Source organism: Geotrypetes seraphini, chromosome 11 (genome assembly GCF_902459505.1).
Source record: "Geotrypetes seraphini chromosome 11, aGeoSer1.1, whole genome shotgun sequence".
Classification (NCBI taxonomy): domain Eukaryota; kingdom Metazoa; phylum Chordata; class Amphibia; order Gymnophiona; family Dermophiidae; genus Geotrypetes; species Geotrypetes seraphini.
The window spans coordinates 34349672-34367219 of NC_047094.1; the positions used below are offsets into that span (position 1 = coordinate 34349672).

Sequence of the window (17548 nt, forward strand, 5' to 3'; positions counted from 1 at the left end):
CCTCCTGGTCAGGGGGCCGCGGCCCGCTATACTTATAGCAGCAGAGAGATCCCTTGCCGCGATAAGTATAGCGGCCGCATCTACTTACAATGTAGGCCAGCATTTTGCTGGCCTACATTTTAAGCTTCTCCTCTACTAGGGAGACGCGTAGGGCCGCCTAGGTTCAGCCTAAGGCCCGCCTAAGGCCCTTAGACGAGCTTAGGCATCTTGCGGGTCTCCCTAGGCTCCCGGAGGTGCCTTCAGGCTTGCCTGGGGAGCATTTTTTTTTTTTTTAAACGTGCATCCCGATTGGCTGATTAGACAGCTGTAGGACGCCTAAAATCGGGATGCACTTTGGAGAATCAGGGCCTAAATAAATAAATAAGATAGGTACTTGGAAATTCCCTAACTGTCCCAAAGGCTCACAATCTAACTAAAGTACCTGAAGAAACAGTATGAAAAATAAAAATTAAAAGACAGAGGTAGAGATAGAGATAGAAATGAAATATTCCAACAAGTAATGAAGAAATAATTTAAAGATAGAATTAAAATAATAATGATATGCATAACAATGAGAAAAATAACATATCGTTTATTTGTTGAGATAACCCAGATATATATAAGGAAACAACTCAACTGTAGGGAGGTAGGTGTGCTCAAAAGAGGCAAGGGATCTGTTTTTAAGGGCAGCAGCCCTCTCATACCTGGCTGTGACACAAATCGTATTCCACCACATACTGTACTATAATTCACCAAGGAGGTATTCTTCCAGTTAAATCAGCTACATTATCTGCTCTTCCCAGGTTGCTACATTATCCAATTGAAACACTTCAACTTCATCTACCAATGGGATGGCATCAAGGATGTTCCCACCTTAAGTCTCAAAAAATACACTAAATTCATCTGCTGTAAAAGAAAAGAAAAATTCCTCCATACCCTTTTCCTGTGTCAAATTCCTCACCAGAGAGAACAATTCCCGTGTATTTAGTGAATCTTTCAATTTCTTTTTATAATACCCCCTTCTCTAACAATCATTTACTTTATATTCAGCAAATTTTATCAAGCATCTGCATCCCTTGATTTTCATCCCTCTCGTTCGCGTGCGCTCAATTCATGCCTCAACCACAGTTAATACTGTATATGACTGAGCTTTTTAATTTGAATTTTATGTATAATTTATTTGTGTTTATGTTCTCTTGATTGTGTATATTTTCAAGGCCAAAAGGAAAAGCAGGAAAATAAATACCTTCTTCACTTTTATTTTTTTTCTGCTTAAAAAAAAATTAAAATATTTTTTGTCAGCCCTTGGAACTGTGCCTAATGGATAAGTGTGCTCTGAGCACGGCCACCGACTGCCACATTGTTTTGATGACCCAGAGGTTCAGACTGAGGATGTCTTCAACTGGCAGGACTTGAGGATCCCCATCAGCTACATCAATGCTTTGCTCCGCCGCTGAGTGAGCTTGATCCAAAAGTGGATGGGCCCAAGTCCTCCCAGGCCTATGCCCTGTTATGAAGCAGTGCTTTCTTTTTATTCATCTTCTCATATAAAAATGATTAGGAAATAGACTTGTATCGAGCTGATATCAGCAAGTTTCATCCCTGTTTCTCACACACATTCCTTTGCATTTGGGCCCTCCCTTGAGTATATTAATTGCATCCTGAGAAGCAGCTGAATTTCCACAGGGCTGAGCACTAATTTTTATTTGGCTCTTAGCTTTTTGTTTTAGCAGCATTTTTGATTCGAAGATAAAGCCCTGTACTTTTCTGTGATGGGAACATCATTGCTATTGATTTGGTCCCTTAGGAAAGTGCAATAGGTTTTCAATGGATCTGGTTTTTTTTGTCAATTTCATGGAAGGATCTGAAGTAGTTAGAAAGCTTTAGGAGCAAAAGAAATAGGGGCTAGATTCTCAAACATCTGCGTTAAAAACTGATGGGCCGTTGTCGCAGCCGTTATTGTAGCAATTTTTTTAAAAGCGAGTCATTCTCCAAACAGCGCTCATGCAAATGAGGTTGGCAGAGAGTAGCGCGAATATTTTCTAAATCTGCACGTGCCCATCGCTGGCGATTGCGAGGGGGCACAAGCGCAGAATAAACGCAACCTCCAAAACAAAACCAAATTGAGTTGCCAAAGTCAAGCAACCCCCCCCCAAGCAGCGGGAGAGATGCCCACTCCCCGCCGCCAAACAATGACCCCCCCAAATCCCACCAGGTGGCGGGAGAGATGCTCATTCTCTCCTGCCGCCAAGCAATGCACCCTCCAACCCGAACCCCCACCCCCACAGCAGGAAAGATGCACACTCCTGCTGCCACCATCAAGTGACCCCGCCCCCTCTCTCAGCAGAGGGAGAGATGCATACTCCTTACCACTGCCACACAACCCCACCCCCTCCCCCGTTGGGATGCCTACTCCCTCTGGCCAGCAGGCCCATCTCTTCAAAATGGCAGCTCTTTCCCTCCCCAGTGCAGCCTGGCCTTAGGCTCTGATTGGTCCAGGCTATTTAAGGCCCCTCCTATGGGTGACCTGACGATTTTTTAAAAAAAAACAGCACATGCACATGGCCCTGAACTCGAGGAAACCAAGAAGAGGTCTGTATGGGGGAGGAGCTGGGGCGGTGTTACGTGTCAGGTTTTTGGCTCCACCAAATCTGATAACCTTAATAGCAATGAATCTGTCCTGCTTGGGGGGGGGGGGGGGATTTTGGGAGATATGGCAATGAATATTCATGAACTAGATTTGCATTTCTTTCACCTACAGGCTTCTGTCTTTCCCCCTTCCTACCCCCGACGCTGGCAAGGTGGTTTCTTTGTTTCGGGACGAGAGCCTGCGCCCAGGTCTCTCCGAATGTGCTCATCGGGCTGACGTCAAGCGTTTCTTCAGCCTGGGGCGGTGTTTGGAGGGAGAGCGACGAGCCCCCAGCCGTCGCACCGGGGAGGCTGCTCGGGCAGCAACTGCTGGGTTTATTTTTAACCGCTCGACTCAGGGCGCGTCAGACGTGCTGATCGGTGAGCCGCATTCCGCAAGAGACGAGGCCGAGGGAGCCAAAGCTGCCGCTCAGAGAAAGGGGGCGGGGCCGAGGCGGAAGCGAGAGAGAGCGCGCGAGCGAGCGAGTGCAGCCGCAGGTCAGTCTGCCACCAGAAGGGGGGGATGGCGGTGGCCGCAGTCGGGCGCTCGAAGACCTAATTGACCGGCAAACATCCGGCATTCCGGCGCTGCTGATCGAGTCGGGGGTTTCCAAGCGGCGATCCTTCCTCTGGACGGTGCCGAGCTTGCATGACTTTCACCATGATCGATAGTTGCAAGAAGCAGCAGCAGCAAGCGGAGCCGCCGCAGCAGGAGCAGCCGCAGCAGCAGGGCTTCCCAGAGATTTTCCTGGCCGGGGATTTTGATCCGTTGAAAGAGAAGGAATGCCTTGAAGCGAGCAATCAGAAAAGTCTAAAGGAAGGTCGGTGAGCTTGTCATACCGAAGGGGGGGGGGGGAGGAGGGACAGTAATTGCAGTTCTTCCTCACTGTGTATCAAAATGTCTCTTCCGTACCTAAGTAGAGATGCTGCACTCTCTGTCCTCCCTTTGCAGACCTGTTCCAGTAATTCCCCTTCCCGGCCAACTGCCACTTCCCTTTCCATTTCCTTTCCTGAGAGAAAAATAAAAAAAAAAGGGGGGGGGGAGGGGGGGCTGGAAAACGGATATAGCCACTTTTCAGGTCATGCTGTTCTGGCCTGTTCTGGCAGTTCTTCTTGTATTCAGTTCATTTCACGGTTGTCAACCTGGACAAGACTTGTTTAGGATAAGGTGCAGGCTGCTTTCTGAATCCTTCATCAGCTGGACGTTGTTAGATCAGACCTCTGCTGTCTCTTCCCAAGGACGGGCAGCTTCTGCCAAGGGCCAGTAAAAAGGGTAGTAGGCATTCTCACTACCGCCCCTGCCCTCAAAATTAACTGTGGTCCAGCAAAACCATCCTTCCTAGAGCAATCCCGTGCAAAATTGACATGGTAAATAAAAGCAATTTCCAAAAGCCCCTTTTATCGGAGTGAATATTTGAAAATTGCCCGACGGCCCTCTCCCCACCCTCTTCTACCAGTAAAAGTATGTACTGCTGGTTCTTTGAATTGTCTGGCACTCCTGAGGTTCTGTTTTGCTTTGAATGCATCCGCTGTTTGCCACTCCTACAGAAGGTGCCCTCTTAGGTGACCACCTACTTTGTCTAATGGCTGAACCAGCCCTGGGGTTTGTTTGTCTCTTGCTGCAGTTCTCGGCTTTGGCTTACTGCTGTATTTTGTGTGAAGGTAAATCACAGTCGTTGCCCTTCATAAGGTTGTGTTGTTAGTTCACAGGTATATAGCGCTGCAGATCCGAATCAAACATGAATGAATTTGGATTGTTTTGAAATAAGTCTTTTGCTGGGCTCATCCTTAGCACAAGAGATATTGTCAACAAATATAAGGACGGCTGAGGGGAGATATGATTGAAGTCTACAAAACCCTTAGTGGAGCAGAACGGGTGCAATTGGATCGATTTTTCACTCCGTCAGAAAGACTAGGGTTTCACTCGATGAAGTTACGGGGAAATACTTTTAAAACCAATTGGAGGGAGAGAAATTTCACTCGGAGAATAGTTAAGCTCTGCAATGCGTTGCCAGAGGATGTGGTAAGAGCGGATAGCGTAGCTGTTTTCAAGAAAGGTTTGGACAAGTTCCTGGAGGAAAAGTCCATAGTCTGTTTTTGAGAAAGACACGGGGGAAGCCACTGCTTGCCCTGGATTGGTAGTATGGAATATTGCTACTCCTTGGATTTTGGCCAGGTATTAGTGACCTGGATTGGCGACCGTGAGAATAGGCTACTGGGCTTGCTAGACCATTGGTCTGACCCAGTAAGGCTATTCTTATGTTATGTTCTTATGTAATCTCAGATTGCCTGATTTAAAATGTAACATAATGGAGGTAATTCTATTTATTTGGTTTTATATCCCGTCCTCCCAGAAGGGCAAAGGTCTTTGAAATTTAAGCACCAGGATGCTGTGTGCTTTGTAAATTCTATTTCAGCAATTACGGATTTAATTGCTCTTATAAAATACTGGGATAAGTTTGCATTTTTGTACCGTTCAGACAAGGCCATTTAGGTTATGCCAGTGGTACGTGTAACTTGACGGTATTCTAAGATCTTAATGCATAAGAGCTGGACACGCCTCTGATGTGTCCATGCCCCTCCCTCACACACCCTTGCAGTTACACACTATCCCCTGGATTCTCAAATTAACGAGCCCTTAACCAATGGCGCAGCAAGGGTAGGAGGTGCCCAGGGCAGTACTTCCCCCACGCTCTCCTCCCCCCCTCCTTCCACACACCCCCTCCCCCCCAGCTGCTTCCCTTCTCCCCACGCCAAACTCGCACCCTCCTTTCCCCGTACCTCTTTAAATCTTCGCTAGCGCGAACAGCTTCTCCAGCCTGCTGCTTGCGCCAGCGTTGACATTCCCTCCGATGTCACTTCCTGGGCCCGCGACCAAGAAGTGATTTCAGAGGCACAAGCAGCAGGCTGGAGAAGTTGCTCGCGCTGACGTAGATTTATAGAGGAGGAAGGGAGGGCGCTGGTCTGTATGGGGACAAAGAGATGCCAGCGGTCCGCCCCCACCCCCCTTACTATGCCACTGCCCTTAACTATCAATATTTAGGTGCTAACAACCAATTATTGAAGTTAATTGGCATTCATTAAAATTTTCATAAGCATCTGGCTTGAAAGTATTCTACAAGGCTTAGCACCTAACTGTACTAGCACATAATTGAAAAGGGGCATGCTCTCGCCAGTGGGGGGGGTCCATCCCGGGTGCAGCCTTAGGGGTGGGGTGCACAGCAGGCCAGGTCTGGAAAATTCCTGGGCTGCGACAGCACTCAGCGGCGGAGTGCCGTCGTGGAGGTGGGGGAGCGCTGATGCCGCTGAGTGCCGTCGCCCCCCCCCTCTTGGTACGCCACTGGGTCTGGGTATGTTAGTGGCATTCTATAAAATTGCACATATAGAATATGGCCTCGGCACATCTGACTTGGGCACTGCATTTATACAAGGTTTCAGCAGGTGTAAGTTTGGTACCTAAAGACAGGTGTAAGAATGGGCACTAAGGCCCTGATTCTATAAAGTTCGCCTCAGCACCTAATTTAATTGATCAATAGGCTTATTTAGTGCCAAAATTGGCAGGCAACACCTCGCAATCAGTTTAAATCGGGCTTAATTTGAAAGTTAGACGCCTAACTCAAAAAACGCGATTCTGTAAAAAGTAGGCCCCCAGCACTAAAAGTGGGTGTGGTTGGGGAGGGTGGCTTGTGGGTGTGTTTTCGAGCTAGGCAACTCTTTGTGAATTAGGTGCCATTAGGCTCCGATATCAGCAGCTAGCTTTAGAAGAAGAAAACTCGGACATAAATTGGGAACGCGTAAATGTAAGGAAACCCTAAGCGCGATTCTACAGTGGGCGCATAAGTTTTATAGAATCGGTGCCGATATCGGTGCCTAACTTCAGGCAGACTTTATAGAGTCAGGACCTAAGTGCAATTCTATAAAATTGTGCTTAGCACTGATTTTTTTTTTTTTTTCAGATACCAATGCTTGAGTGCCATTATATAGAATTTTCTCCTATAGCTTTTGTGTGCTAGGATTCTAGAATAGCGATTTAGTATAGTTATCCAGTTAGCGTCTGTGATCTCTCAATTAGTGCCTAGCATACCAGTTCACTTACACATTTAACCGCCAATTTTTCACGTTAAGTGTGAACGTGCGTGTGTAAGATTTTAGAATTAGGGAGGTATGCTTTTGTGAAGAATTTTCTATGCAACTTGCATTTAGTGACGCCATTGACCTTTAAAGTCTTTCTTACATTATAGAAAAGAAATCGTCATAAATAAATAAATCGGCATCTGTGCCTGTGATGTACTTGCTCTCTAGATAAATGGCAAACTCTGTTTTCCAGTGTCGTCTGTTCTTCCCCCCCTCCCCCCCCTAAACTTACTAAAAAATGTTTTGGAAACGAAAAAAAAATGTGCAAACCTAGAGAAGGGTTTGTCAACATCAGTACAAGCAGTCCTTGGGTTAAAAATGGGTCCCGTTTTTTAAACTGTTCTTAAGTTGAATTTGTATTTAATAATAATAATTAATTTTATTGTATACTGCTATACCAAAAGTTCAAAGCGGTTCACAACAGAAAAGATACAAACAGTCAATGTATATAAAGTACATAATAACACAGTCAATAAAAAAGAATACATCAATTAAAAAGCAAGAAGAAGTTAAAACAGTATCACAACTTAAAATGTAAACATGTCGAACAGGGGTGTCTTTTAGTGATTTTCTAAAATCAAAATAAGAAGCAGCCTCAAGTACAGGTTTTCCAAGCCATATATTCAGTTTAGCGGCCTGGAATGATAAAATTCTGTCAAAAAACTTCTTACGTTGACATGACTTTAGAGAAGGGTAATTAAATAGATTTACTCTACGGGTACTCTTATTAGAATAGTTCAAAGAAAACTGAGAGGCAAGGTAATCTGCTTTGTAACAAATGCAAGAAAACTTAAACAGAACTCTGGACTCCACTGGCAGCCAGTGGAGTTTTTGATAGAAAGGGGTAATGTGCTCCCATTTTTTTAGTCCAAACATGAGGCGAACCGCAGTGTTCTGAATCAGTCTCAAGTTTTTGAGTATTTTTTTGTAGGCCCCTAAATATATAATACAATAATCCAAAATACTCAAAATGGATGTCTGCACCAGCAAACGAAAAGAAGGTTCCATCAAAAAACTTCTTAATGGTGCGGAGCTTCCATAAGACCGAAATACATTTCTTAAACAGTAGATCAATATGTTTTTCCAGGGTCAGATGTTTATCGAGAGTTGATAAAAATAATAATAATAACTTTATTTTTCTATACCGCCATAATCTTGAGACTTCTATGCGGTTCACAGTGAAGACAAGCTGTACAATCAGCGAATTACAGAGTATAGATAGAAATGAGAACATTCAGCGGTCAGTGAGCAGGTGCCAAATGGTTAGGAGAATGATGTACATAGGTTGTTGAAAAGTGTTAACTTAATTTTCATATTACATTGAAAACCATTGGGCATCAGCAGAAAGCTGGGTACGATTGTGAGGAAGACATAGTAGTATACAGAGAAAATGGGGTTCCTAATGGAGAGGAATCAATGAGTATGGGTGAGGTGAGGTAGCTTTGATCGTGTTTTTATGGATTGTTCAATTTTGTTTTCCCGTCCGCTCACGTGAAACGTGTTTAACTCAGAACCTAGTATACTTCCCACCTCCACCTCCTTGAGGGCCTCCCTTGCATCCCTTTCCATCCATCCCACTGTTCCCTCTCCACCACCACATCCAACATTACTCCCTCTCATCTCTCTCGTCCCCATGCATCTCTACCACACTCCTTTCCCATCACCATGTCCAATAATTCTCTCTCCCTCCCTATGCCCAACAATTCTCCTCTTTCTTCATCTCCCCATGAGCACCATCACTCTTTCCCTCTCACTCAGACACCCAATTCTCTCTTTCTATGTCCTCCCCCACCTCAGCATCTCTTTTCCTCCCTCCCTCCATTTTGTGTCCCAAGTTCGTGCCCCTTCTCTCCTCCCTCCCGAGTCTCCTTAAGCATGTAAAATTCTGTCCTGTACATTCAAGTCCATTATAAAATCAACCTTTTAAAGTACTGTTTGAATAATGCACATTTCTGATTAAACGGCTTCTTCAAGCATCATTTTTTTTTTGACTCTATGCTCGATATCCAATGAAACATCTAGTTTGTCTCTTAACAGGCTGAGCAGTGAAAAGGTCCACTCTTGTGCACATCAACTCATATGGCCTCTTTTACAAAGCCGTGCGGCAACAACCCTGAAGCCCTTTAAATCTCTATGGGCTTCGGGGCAGTTAGCGCAGCGCAGCCACTAGTGTGGCTTTGTAAAAGAGGCCGATAGTCTGATTGCTCATGCTGAATCTTTGCTGAGCTCAGCCTTACCTTCATATAGGCTCTGTCGTAGAATTTGAACTATGTGACTTTTTAAGTACCACCATATTGTGATGGAATTTTTTTGGTGGTGGTAAATGAGCTCTGAGTTTATACAATTTTTAATTTGCATACGTTTTCCAATGTAATGCACATTGGGAAGAATAATCCAAATCATAGTTACCAGATGCTAAGGGGGAGGGGGGTGTCAGCGCCCAAGAAAAAGATCTGGGTGTCATTGTAGACAATACACTGAAACCTTCTGCTCAGCATTCTACGGCAGCCACAAAAGCAAACAAGGTGCTAGAAATTATTAGACAGGGGATGCTAAACAAAACTAAGAATGTTATAATGCCTCTGTATCGCTCCATGGTGTGACCTCACCTTGAGTATTGCATTCAATTCTGGCTGCCTTATCTCAAAAAAACATATAGTGAAACTAGAAAAGGTTCAATGAAGAGCGACCAGGATGATAAAGAGGATGGAACTCCTCTCATATGAGGAAAGACTAAAGAGGCTAGGACTCTTCAGCGTGGAAAAGAGATGGCTGAGGGGAGATATAATTGAAGTCTACAAAATCCTGAGCGATGTAGAACGGGTACAAATTTTTTTTACTCCATGAAAAATTACAAAGACTAGAGGACACTCGATGAAGTTACAGGAAGACACTTTTAAAACCAAGAGGAGGAAATGTTTTTTCACTCGGAGCATAGTTAAGTTCTGGAATGTGTTGCCAGAGATTGTGGTAAGAGCAGTGAACGTAACTTGTTTTAAGAAAGGTTTGGACAGTTTCCTGGAGGAAAAGTCCATAATCTGTTATTGAGGCAGGCAGTAGGGATCGGTAGCATGGAATGTTGCTGCTATTTGGGTTTTTGCCAGATACTTGTGACCTGGATTGGCAACCATGAAGATGGGATGCTGGGCTATATGGACCATTGATCTGCCCAATAAGGCTATTCTTGGGGTGTGACAAGATGGCGGCGGTGAGTGAGTTGCAGTGAAGCGTGTAAGAAGATCGGGACGTTTTGCCGGACGTTTGCAGGAGTATTTTCCTCTTACCTCTCTTTTGAGTGCAATGCCGCCGAAAAGGAAAGGGGTGTTGAGGGCTGTTTCCTCGCCAGCCCTCTCTTCGACACCCATGCAGCAAACTATTCAGCAATCGCTGGAACGCTTCTTCACGACTCAATCGACGGCAACCCGAGTTAACGGAGGTGGTGACCCGGTTTTGGGAGAAGGCGGTGGAGAGCTTTTCTCCCTTTCGGGGAGTGAAATATCTCTGTCCCCTCCGGATCCTTTCGTCCCCGGGTGTCCTGCTACAGCCGGGATTCAGCAGCGGGAGAAACATGACCCCGGAAGGGAAACCATGGAGCTGCCTGGTGAGGGCGCTGGACCGGAACGAGCAAGTGCAGGGAAGCTGAAAGAACCAACAATCAGCATATCTACACCAACACCATCGGAGGCTTCCTTGGGAGATATCTGGGTGCTTCTACAACGTATGGAGGCTTCTATGGCTAAAAATACTGTGGAGGTAACAAATATTAACTCTAAAATTGATACTTTAACTAAATCTATTGACTCAGTTAAGCTGGATTTCTCAAACCAAAACAAACAGATACAGGAGGATATACAACAGCTTCAAATGTTTAAAACAGCAATAATTAAAGATAATTCCTCTATACATAGGAAATTAGAGCAATTTGAAAATTATAATAGGAGATTGAATCTTCGTATATTGAATTTCCCAATTTCACCTGGTATTCCGCCTATTGATTTCTTCAAAAGATATTTGATTGAAAAATTGGGAATTTCTCCTGAAAATATTCCTCCTTTAAATAAGATTTATTATTTGCCAAACAAAAAACTTCCCCAGGAAAAAAATGTTGAACAAGAGAAAAATAATGGACAAGAGGAACAGATTGACTTTGCCAATGTTACTGCTCTTTTGGAACAAACCTTGAATCCAGATACTGCAAGATCTACACTTCTAATATCTTTTGTTTTTGAGCAAGATTTAAATATGATCTTAAGATTATACTTTAAAAATTCTCAAAAATTATTTGGGGCACAACGTATTTGGATTTATCCAGATGTTTCTAAAGTGACTCAGGAGCGAAGGAAAGAATTTCTTTCCCTACGACAAGAAACTCTAAAATTGGGTGCTACATTTCTTTTAGCATACCCCTGTAAATGTTTGGTAAGGTATTTGGGAGTCAAATATGTTTTCTTTTCATCAGAACATTTAAAGGAGTTTCTAAAAGTTAAAAAGATTACCAAGAGCTAAAGGATTACCAAGGTATGATGTAGAAAGGAATAAAATAATTGGAGGGTAGCCGTGCCTCATTAAGCCTTTTCCTTTAAATTAAATTCTTAAATTTATGTCTCCAACTAGTATATGATTATCACACCCCTCTTTAGTGGTCTAAGGAAGGGATAAAAATGTATTTTTTTTAATTTTTCAATTTGAATTGTTTTGTTCAAATTTGATATATTACTTTGGTGGAACTTGCTTTCTTTCTCTGTATTTCATGGAACAAGATTATGCTTGTGAATTGTTGTTTTGAAAAATTTAAATAAAGAATTAAAAAAAAAAAAGGCTATTCTTATGTACATTTGTGAGTCAATAGTCAAAGTTATTTCACTAGCCAGAAATGGCTCCTGGCTGGTTAAATCAATTGCTCAGGGCTAACCGGTCATTTTCAGCCACACTTAACCAGTTTGTGTTGTTGAAAATGACCAGTTGTACCTAATGCCAAACCAACTTTGGGGGGGAGGATGTTCTGGGGGAAGAATCAGCACTTCACTGGCCAAAATCACTGCATAAAAGTTAGTGCTGTCTTTACACTGTGCCCCATAGCCAGTCAGGACTGGCATTGTTGGGGGGGGGGGGGGCAAACAGGGCAACTGCCCTGGGCCCAACAGCTCCATGGACCGGGATGTCCTTCCCTTCTCCCCATCCTGTTCTGAAGCCCCCTCGCCTTTTAAAATGCAAAGGGATCACTTGGGTGGACTGTGGTAGGGGAACAGTATCAAATAATCTGTGAGCAGGGCTATAGATAATTGCTGCCACGCCGGCAACCCCTTTGCATTTTAAAAGGTGAGGGGGGCTTCCGAATGGGATGGGGAGAAGGGAAAGACATCCTGGCCCATGGGCTTCCTCTGAAGCAGCTGATTTTTAAATGAAGGGTGGGATGCTGGATGGGGGGAGCATTTGGTGGGTGGGGAAATCAGAGGAGAGGAATTAGGGACTCCCTCCGTAATTTCTGCCCTGGGTCCCAGCATATCTAACACCGGCCCCCAAGGAGTTGTTTTCTAGAGGAATTATCTAATTAGACTGCTGTTCCATGTCTCATTAGTCAGTAGGTTATTCATGTATACCGTTTGCACAAAACTATGTGTGCACCTGTTACAGTAGTTCCAAACTGGTATGTCTAATAAAGTGTGCATATTGCTCCATAATTTTAATTGTATTCATAGTTCCTGAATTATAAGTGAACTTGGCAGTACATAACCTAGCCAGATTCATGTTTCCAGCAAGATGTTTGCTATTCTACAGCTAAATCAGAAAAGCTTTGCTTTTTAATCCTTTGTATTATGTGATACAGAGTTTTCCAGTAGCATTCCGTACAAGGGGCCACACAGAGTAAGCATTTTGTAATACTTTGAGAAACCTTTTTTGTACCTCGGGGGCCCCAAAGTAAGGCGGTAGGTTAGTAGCATAAAAAAGCAAATGCTAGTTTTTCACTGAATCGGTGTGGCACAAGTATGATTGGTAGTTGATTATTCACCTATAGTAGAATCACTTATACACACAAACCAATCCTTAGGCCATTGCATCTTTTCTGGTTTCTAAAGGCAAGTGGTACTTGCCTTTAGAAACCAAACCGTTCCCACTGTTCATGTCATGTAGGATGAGACTTCACAGCCAATCAGATTTCCTTTTACCAACAATGAATATGCTTGAAATATATGCTTACATATGCTGGGTCTGCAATACATTCTGTATTAGGCTTGGACAGTAAAAAAAACACTGGGTGGTCATGTCGTGAAGTTCAAGTTAAACCAAGGGATTGTAGCCCTGAGGAAACCCCCCCAAGGGTGAAACATGTTGGTGAACTTGTCCTTTGCTGTCCACCACCTAAGCTAAGTACAACATATTTCTTTAACTTAGAAAAGTTGATGGTTTAACCTAATCTATTTGGAGTTAATATAATGTTCCATAAAGTGACCCGATGAAGATTTGGATGCATAAAGCAAAGTGTTATGAAATTTTATTGAACATTTGGTGGCATTTCAGAGGGTCTGAAGAATTATAAATAGAAGGTATTTCAGGGGTGGTTAAAGATACCCTTCCCTAAAACAAAGATCTGGGTCTGCAATACATGCAGATTTATTTCATACATATTCATTGTGGATATCCTGAAAATCTAACTGTGTTTGGGGCAGGATGGATAAAAATCAATGATTTTTTAAAATCTAAATCAGATTTTTTTAAAAAATAAAATGATTTTCTGATGAAAATCTATCTAAAGATAATTTTCTATTTAAGATACATTATAGTCCAAAAGTCATTCATCATGAAATAAGGATTAGTTTTTTATTTATGTAGCATGAGGCTATATATTTGTGCAATGTTTAAATTTTTGGCTAAGTCTTGATGGGTGGAGTAATGTCCACAATGATGCTGTTGTATAACAGAAGAAGGTAATGTCATTCTTGCAAAAACAATTGATACCTTAAGAAATGCACATACATCAGAATACTTATAGGAAGTAGTGGCAAAAGCTATAATAAAATGTGAACAAAAAATCAAATAGCTAGTACACAGTTTAGTCACAGACAGAGCATGAAGATAATCCCAAGCTAATAACATATAGGGGTTCTTTTACTAAGGCACACTAAATGCTATCACGTCCATTATATCCTATGGACGCATTAGCAAGTGTTAGCATTTAGCATGCGCTAAGATGCACTAGTGTGCCTTAGTAAAAGGGCCCCATAGTTGCAAAGTTCATTTGCTGCACCTCCTAGACAAAGACTTCAATGTCCCAGAAATAGATTATCATTGAAATTGCTAAATACTTTTGCTACAATCATTTTGCTGCAGCAGCTCTGAAAAGAATGGGTGTAAACAAGCTAACGCTCCCAGAAGATGTTAGACGGAACTCTGTAGTGGACTGCTTTGAGCAGTGTGTCAAGTGTTGAACATGATATCTGGTTGTAAATATTAAGATTATAGCAGCAAGAATTATTCTGTAGAAAACCATGATTTAAATTGTCTTTTTGATTAGTGATTAAAATCGAATCCTCCCTGCTTTGGGGTCCTCAGATCAGAAGTACTGATAATAGGCCAAGTACTGATAATAGGCCACGTGGTAGCACTCAAATAATAATACCTTCATACCTGTTTTGGCTGAATTATCAACTATTTATGTCTATGAGAAGCTCATTAAACATGTTCCAGTCCTTTCAAGAGGCATCAGGTTTCAGTAATTCCCCAGTCAGTATCAGATTTGCTTTACATGCCAATTTGACTGGAATAAAATATGATAATTCTCTGGTTGGAAAAGAGTAGAAACTGCTTTGCCTAATTTTGTGCTTAATCTTGTCCGAGGTGTCCATGCAGTTACCGTAGTTATTAGTGCCATTAAAAGAGAAGTGCTGCTATGAACAGACCTCTGTGCTGTAAGTGTTGAGCTCCACTGCAGCTTTGGTGTGCATCACCTTTCTACACTTGCCTGTTGAAGGTTGAAAAGAGAGTTGGGCTGCACTCGCAACAAGAAGAAAGGATATTGGTTTTATAAAACATTGGAAATTTTGCAGCTCATAAAGCAAGGGAATAAATGGAATTCTACAGCTAAATCAGAAAAGCTTTGCTTTTTAATCCTTTGTATTATGTGATACAGAGTTTTCCAGTAGCATTCCGTACAAGGGGCCACACAGAGTAAGCATTTTGTAATACTTTGAGAAACCTTTTTTGTACCTCGGGGGCCCCAAAGTAAGGCGGTAGGTTAGTAGCATAAAAAAGCAAATGCTAGTTTTTCACTGAATCGGTGTGGCACAAGTATGATTGGTAGTTGATTATTCACCTATAGTAGAATCACTTATACACACAAACCAATCCTTGTGCTTGTGTACAATGGTGTGACTGATTTTTTTAAAAGATTTACTTAGAAAAGCTCTAAAGCAGTGGTTCTCAAACCTGTCCTGGGGTCCATCAGCCAGAGAGGTTTTCAGAGAGCTAGTAAATATGCATGAGAGAGACTTGCATGTAATGGAGGTGACATAATGCAAATCTGTCTCATGCATATTCATAGCCTGAAAACCCAACTGGCTAGAGGTCCCCCAGGATAGGTTTGAAAACCTCTGCTTAAAAAAGATATAGCAGCAACTAGAAAAAGTTCAAAGAAGAGCGACCAAGATTATAAAGGGGATGGAACACCTCTCGTATGAGAAAAGACTAAAAAGGTTAGGGCTCTTCAGCTTGGAAAAGAGACAGGCTGAGGGGAGATTTGATTGAAGTCTACAAAATCATGAGTGGTGTATAACGGTTACAAGTGGATCGTTTTTTTTAATTTTTTTATTCCCCCCTCCCCCCCCCGTATCAAGATTTACAAAGACTGGGGGACACTCAATGAAATTACAGAATAATACTTTTACAACCAATAGTAAGAAATATTTTTTCACTCGGAGAATAGTTAAGCTCTGGAATGCGTTGTCAGACAATGTGGCAAGAGCGGTTACCGTATTTCCCCAGATATAGGCCACACAAATGCCTTTATATGTTTTAAAACTCTTAGATAAGCCGCGGCTTATCTAAGAGTTTTAAAATCACATGGGGGTGCAATATACATTCCCGCCCCCCCCCCCGGTAAATATCATACCTCCGCCGGCTGCCTTCTGCCATGTCACGCTCGCAGTGCAGGGCAGGAGTGATATTTTCAGTGTCCAGCCGGCCCCGCGTTGCTTCCTCAATGCCTGCGTCAGTTCTTGCGAGTCCCGTGACAACTGATGTAGGCATTGAGGAAGCAGCGCAGGGCCGGCTGGATGCTGAAAACATCGCTCCTACCCTGAACCATGGCCGCGTCATGGCAAGAGGCCAGCGAGAGAACTACATTATTTTAAAAGGTATGGGGGGGCTCTACTAATGGGGCAGCTTATCTACAATGTCATTAGATAGGAAGTCACACCCCCTGTTTGGATTGCAAAACCCATATATAGGCCTTGGCCTATATATGGGGAAATATGGTAATGTAGCTGGTTTTTAAAAAGGTTTGGACAAATTGCTGGAGAAAAAGTCCATAGTCTTCTGTTGAGACAGGCATGGTAGCATGGAATGCTGCTACTATTTGGATTTTTCCAGGTACTTGTGACAGGAATTGGCCTCCACGAAGACGGGAGACTGGGCTAGATGGACCATTGGTCTGACCCAGTAAGGCTATTCTTATGTTAGATTAAGGAATAACTACCGTAGATCAGCGGAACACACCCAGCCAGTCAGTGGAATAACCCAGTCCTTCTTATGTTCTGGTTGAGAATCTCTCTTTTAGACAATATCTCTTCACAGAAAGGGTGGTATAAATACATGAAGCAGATTCTGGGAGGAGATAATAGAAGCAAAAACAGTAACAATTCAAGACTGCATGGAAAAGGCTTCCATAGTGCTACAGAAAGGAATTTAGGCAGAGAAGATGGTATTTAAACCCATAAAAACACTGGGTCAGAGACAAAAGATTAATATAGCCAAAGTATCCTGCTTCCAAAAGAGGCCAGTGCAGGTTACATTTATCTGACAGAATTCCAAGAGGTAGCAAGACTCCATGGAACTGATCCCCAGGGATAAGCAGTGGCTTTCCCAAGGTCTACCTTAATAATAGTTTATAGATTTCACCTCCAGGAGCATGTCCAAATCTAAACCCAGCTATGCTGTGTTTGCCACATCCTCCAGTAACGAGTTCCAAAGTTTTAACTATGCGTTGAATGAAAAAAAATATATATATATCTGTCAGTCTGTTTCTGTAAGGTATAGGTTTCTGGCTTGTTTGTTTTTTAATGACTACTAACAACATTACCAGAACTTAACCTTGTAACCTCTTTTCCTACAAAGCTGTGAATGCTGACTGACCTTTACTTCGGTCTTATAAATGCTACTTCCTTATCATCCATTGTTTCACTGACAAGAAAGAATTTAAAGAGAACGTTACCTTTGAAACCTTTCAGTGCACGCTCTGTGGAGTGCAGTTTTAAAAAGGGGCACCTCCATTGAAGCACCTAGAAGGTGCTTGTTTAGAGCCTGTTCTATAAAGGAAAGTAGGTACCTATTTTCCTTTATAGAATAATAGCTTAAATGGGTATATAGTGCGCATAAGTGCGTAAAGATGTAAGCACTAATGTCAGTGACAGTATAAATCAACAACCCTAATACAAATAGACCATGGGTCTCAAAGTCCCTCCTCGAGGGCCGCAATCCAGTCGGGTTTTCAGGATTTCCCCAATGAATATGCATGAGATCTATGTACATGCACTGCTTTCAATGCATAGTCACTGGGGAAATCCTGAAAACCCGACTGGATTGCGGCCCTCAA

The 17548-nt window shown here is 42.8% G+C and overlaps 1 protein-coding gene across 6 annotated transcripts in view; it reads left to right on the top strand.

Annotated features, from left to right (window-relative positions):
* MRTFB (myocardin related transcription factor B) overlaps nucleotides 1–17548 on the top strand; it is a 350028-nt gene that overhangs the window by 209360 nt on the left and 123120 nt on the right. For 4 of the 6 annotated variants that reach the window (XM_033963304.1, XM_033963308.1, XM_033963306.1 and 1 more), the window contains exon 1: nucleotides 2767–3428. The exons of 1 other annotated variant lie outside the window; for it this stretch is intronic. In XM_033963304.1, the coding sequence (XP_033819195.1) occupies nucleotides 3257–3428 (172 nt within the window). In that variant the 5' untranslated portion in view covers nucleotides 2767–3256. Of the gene's footprint in view, nucleotides 1–2498; nucleotides 2572–2766; nucleotides 3429–17548 lie in introns of those variants that run through there. One more of the 6 variants, XM_033963307.1, reaches the window with a different exon arrangement.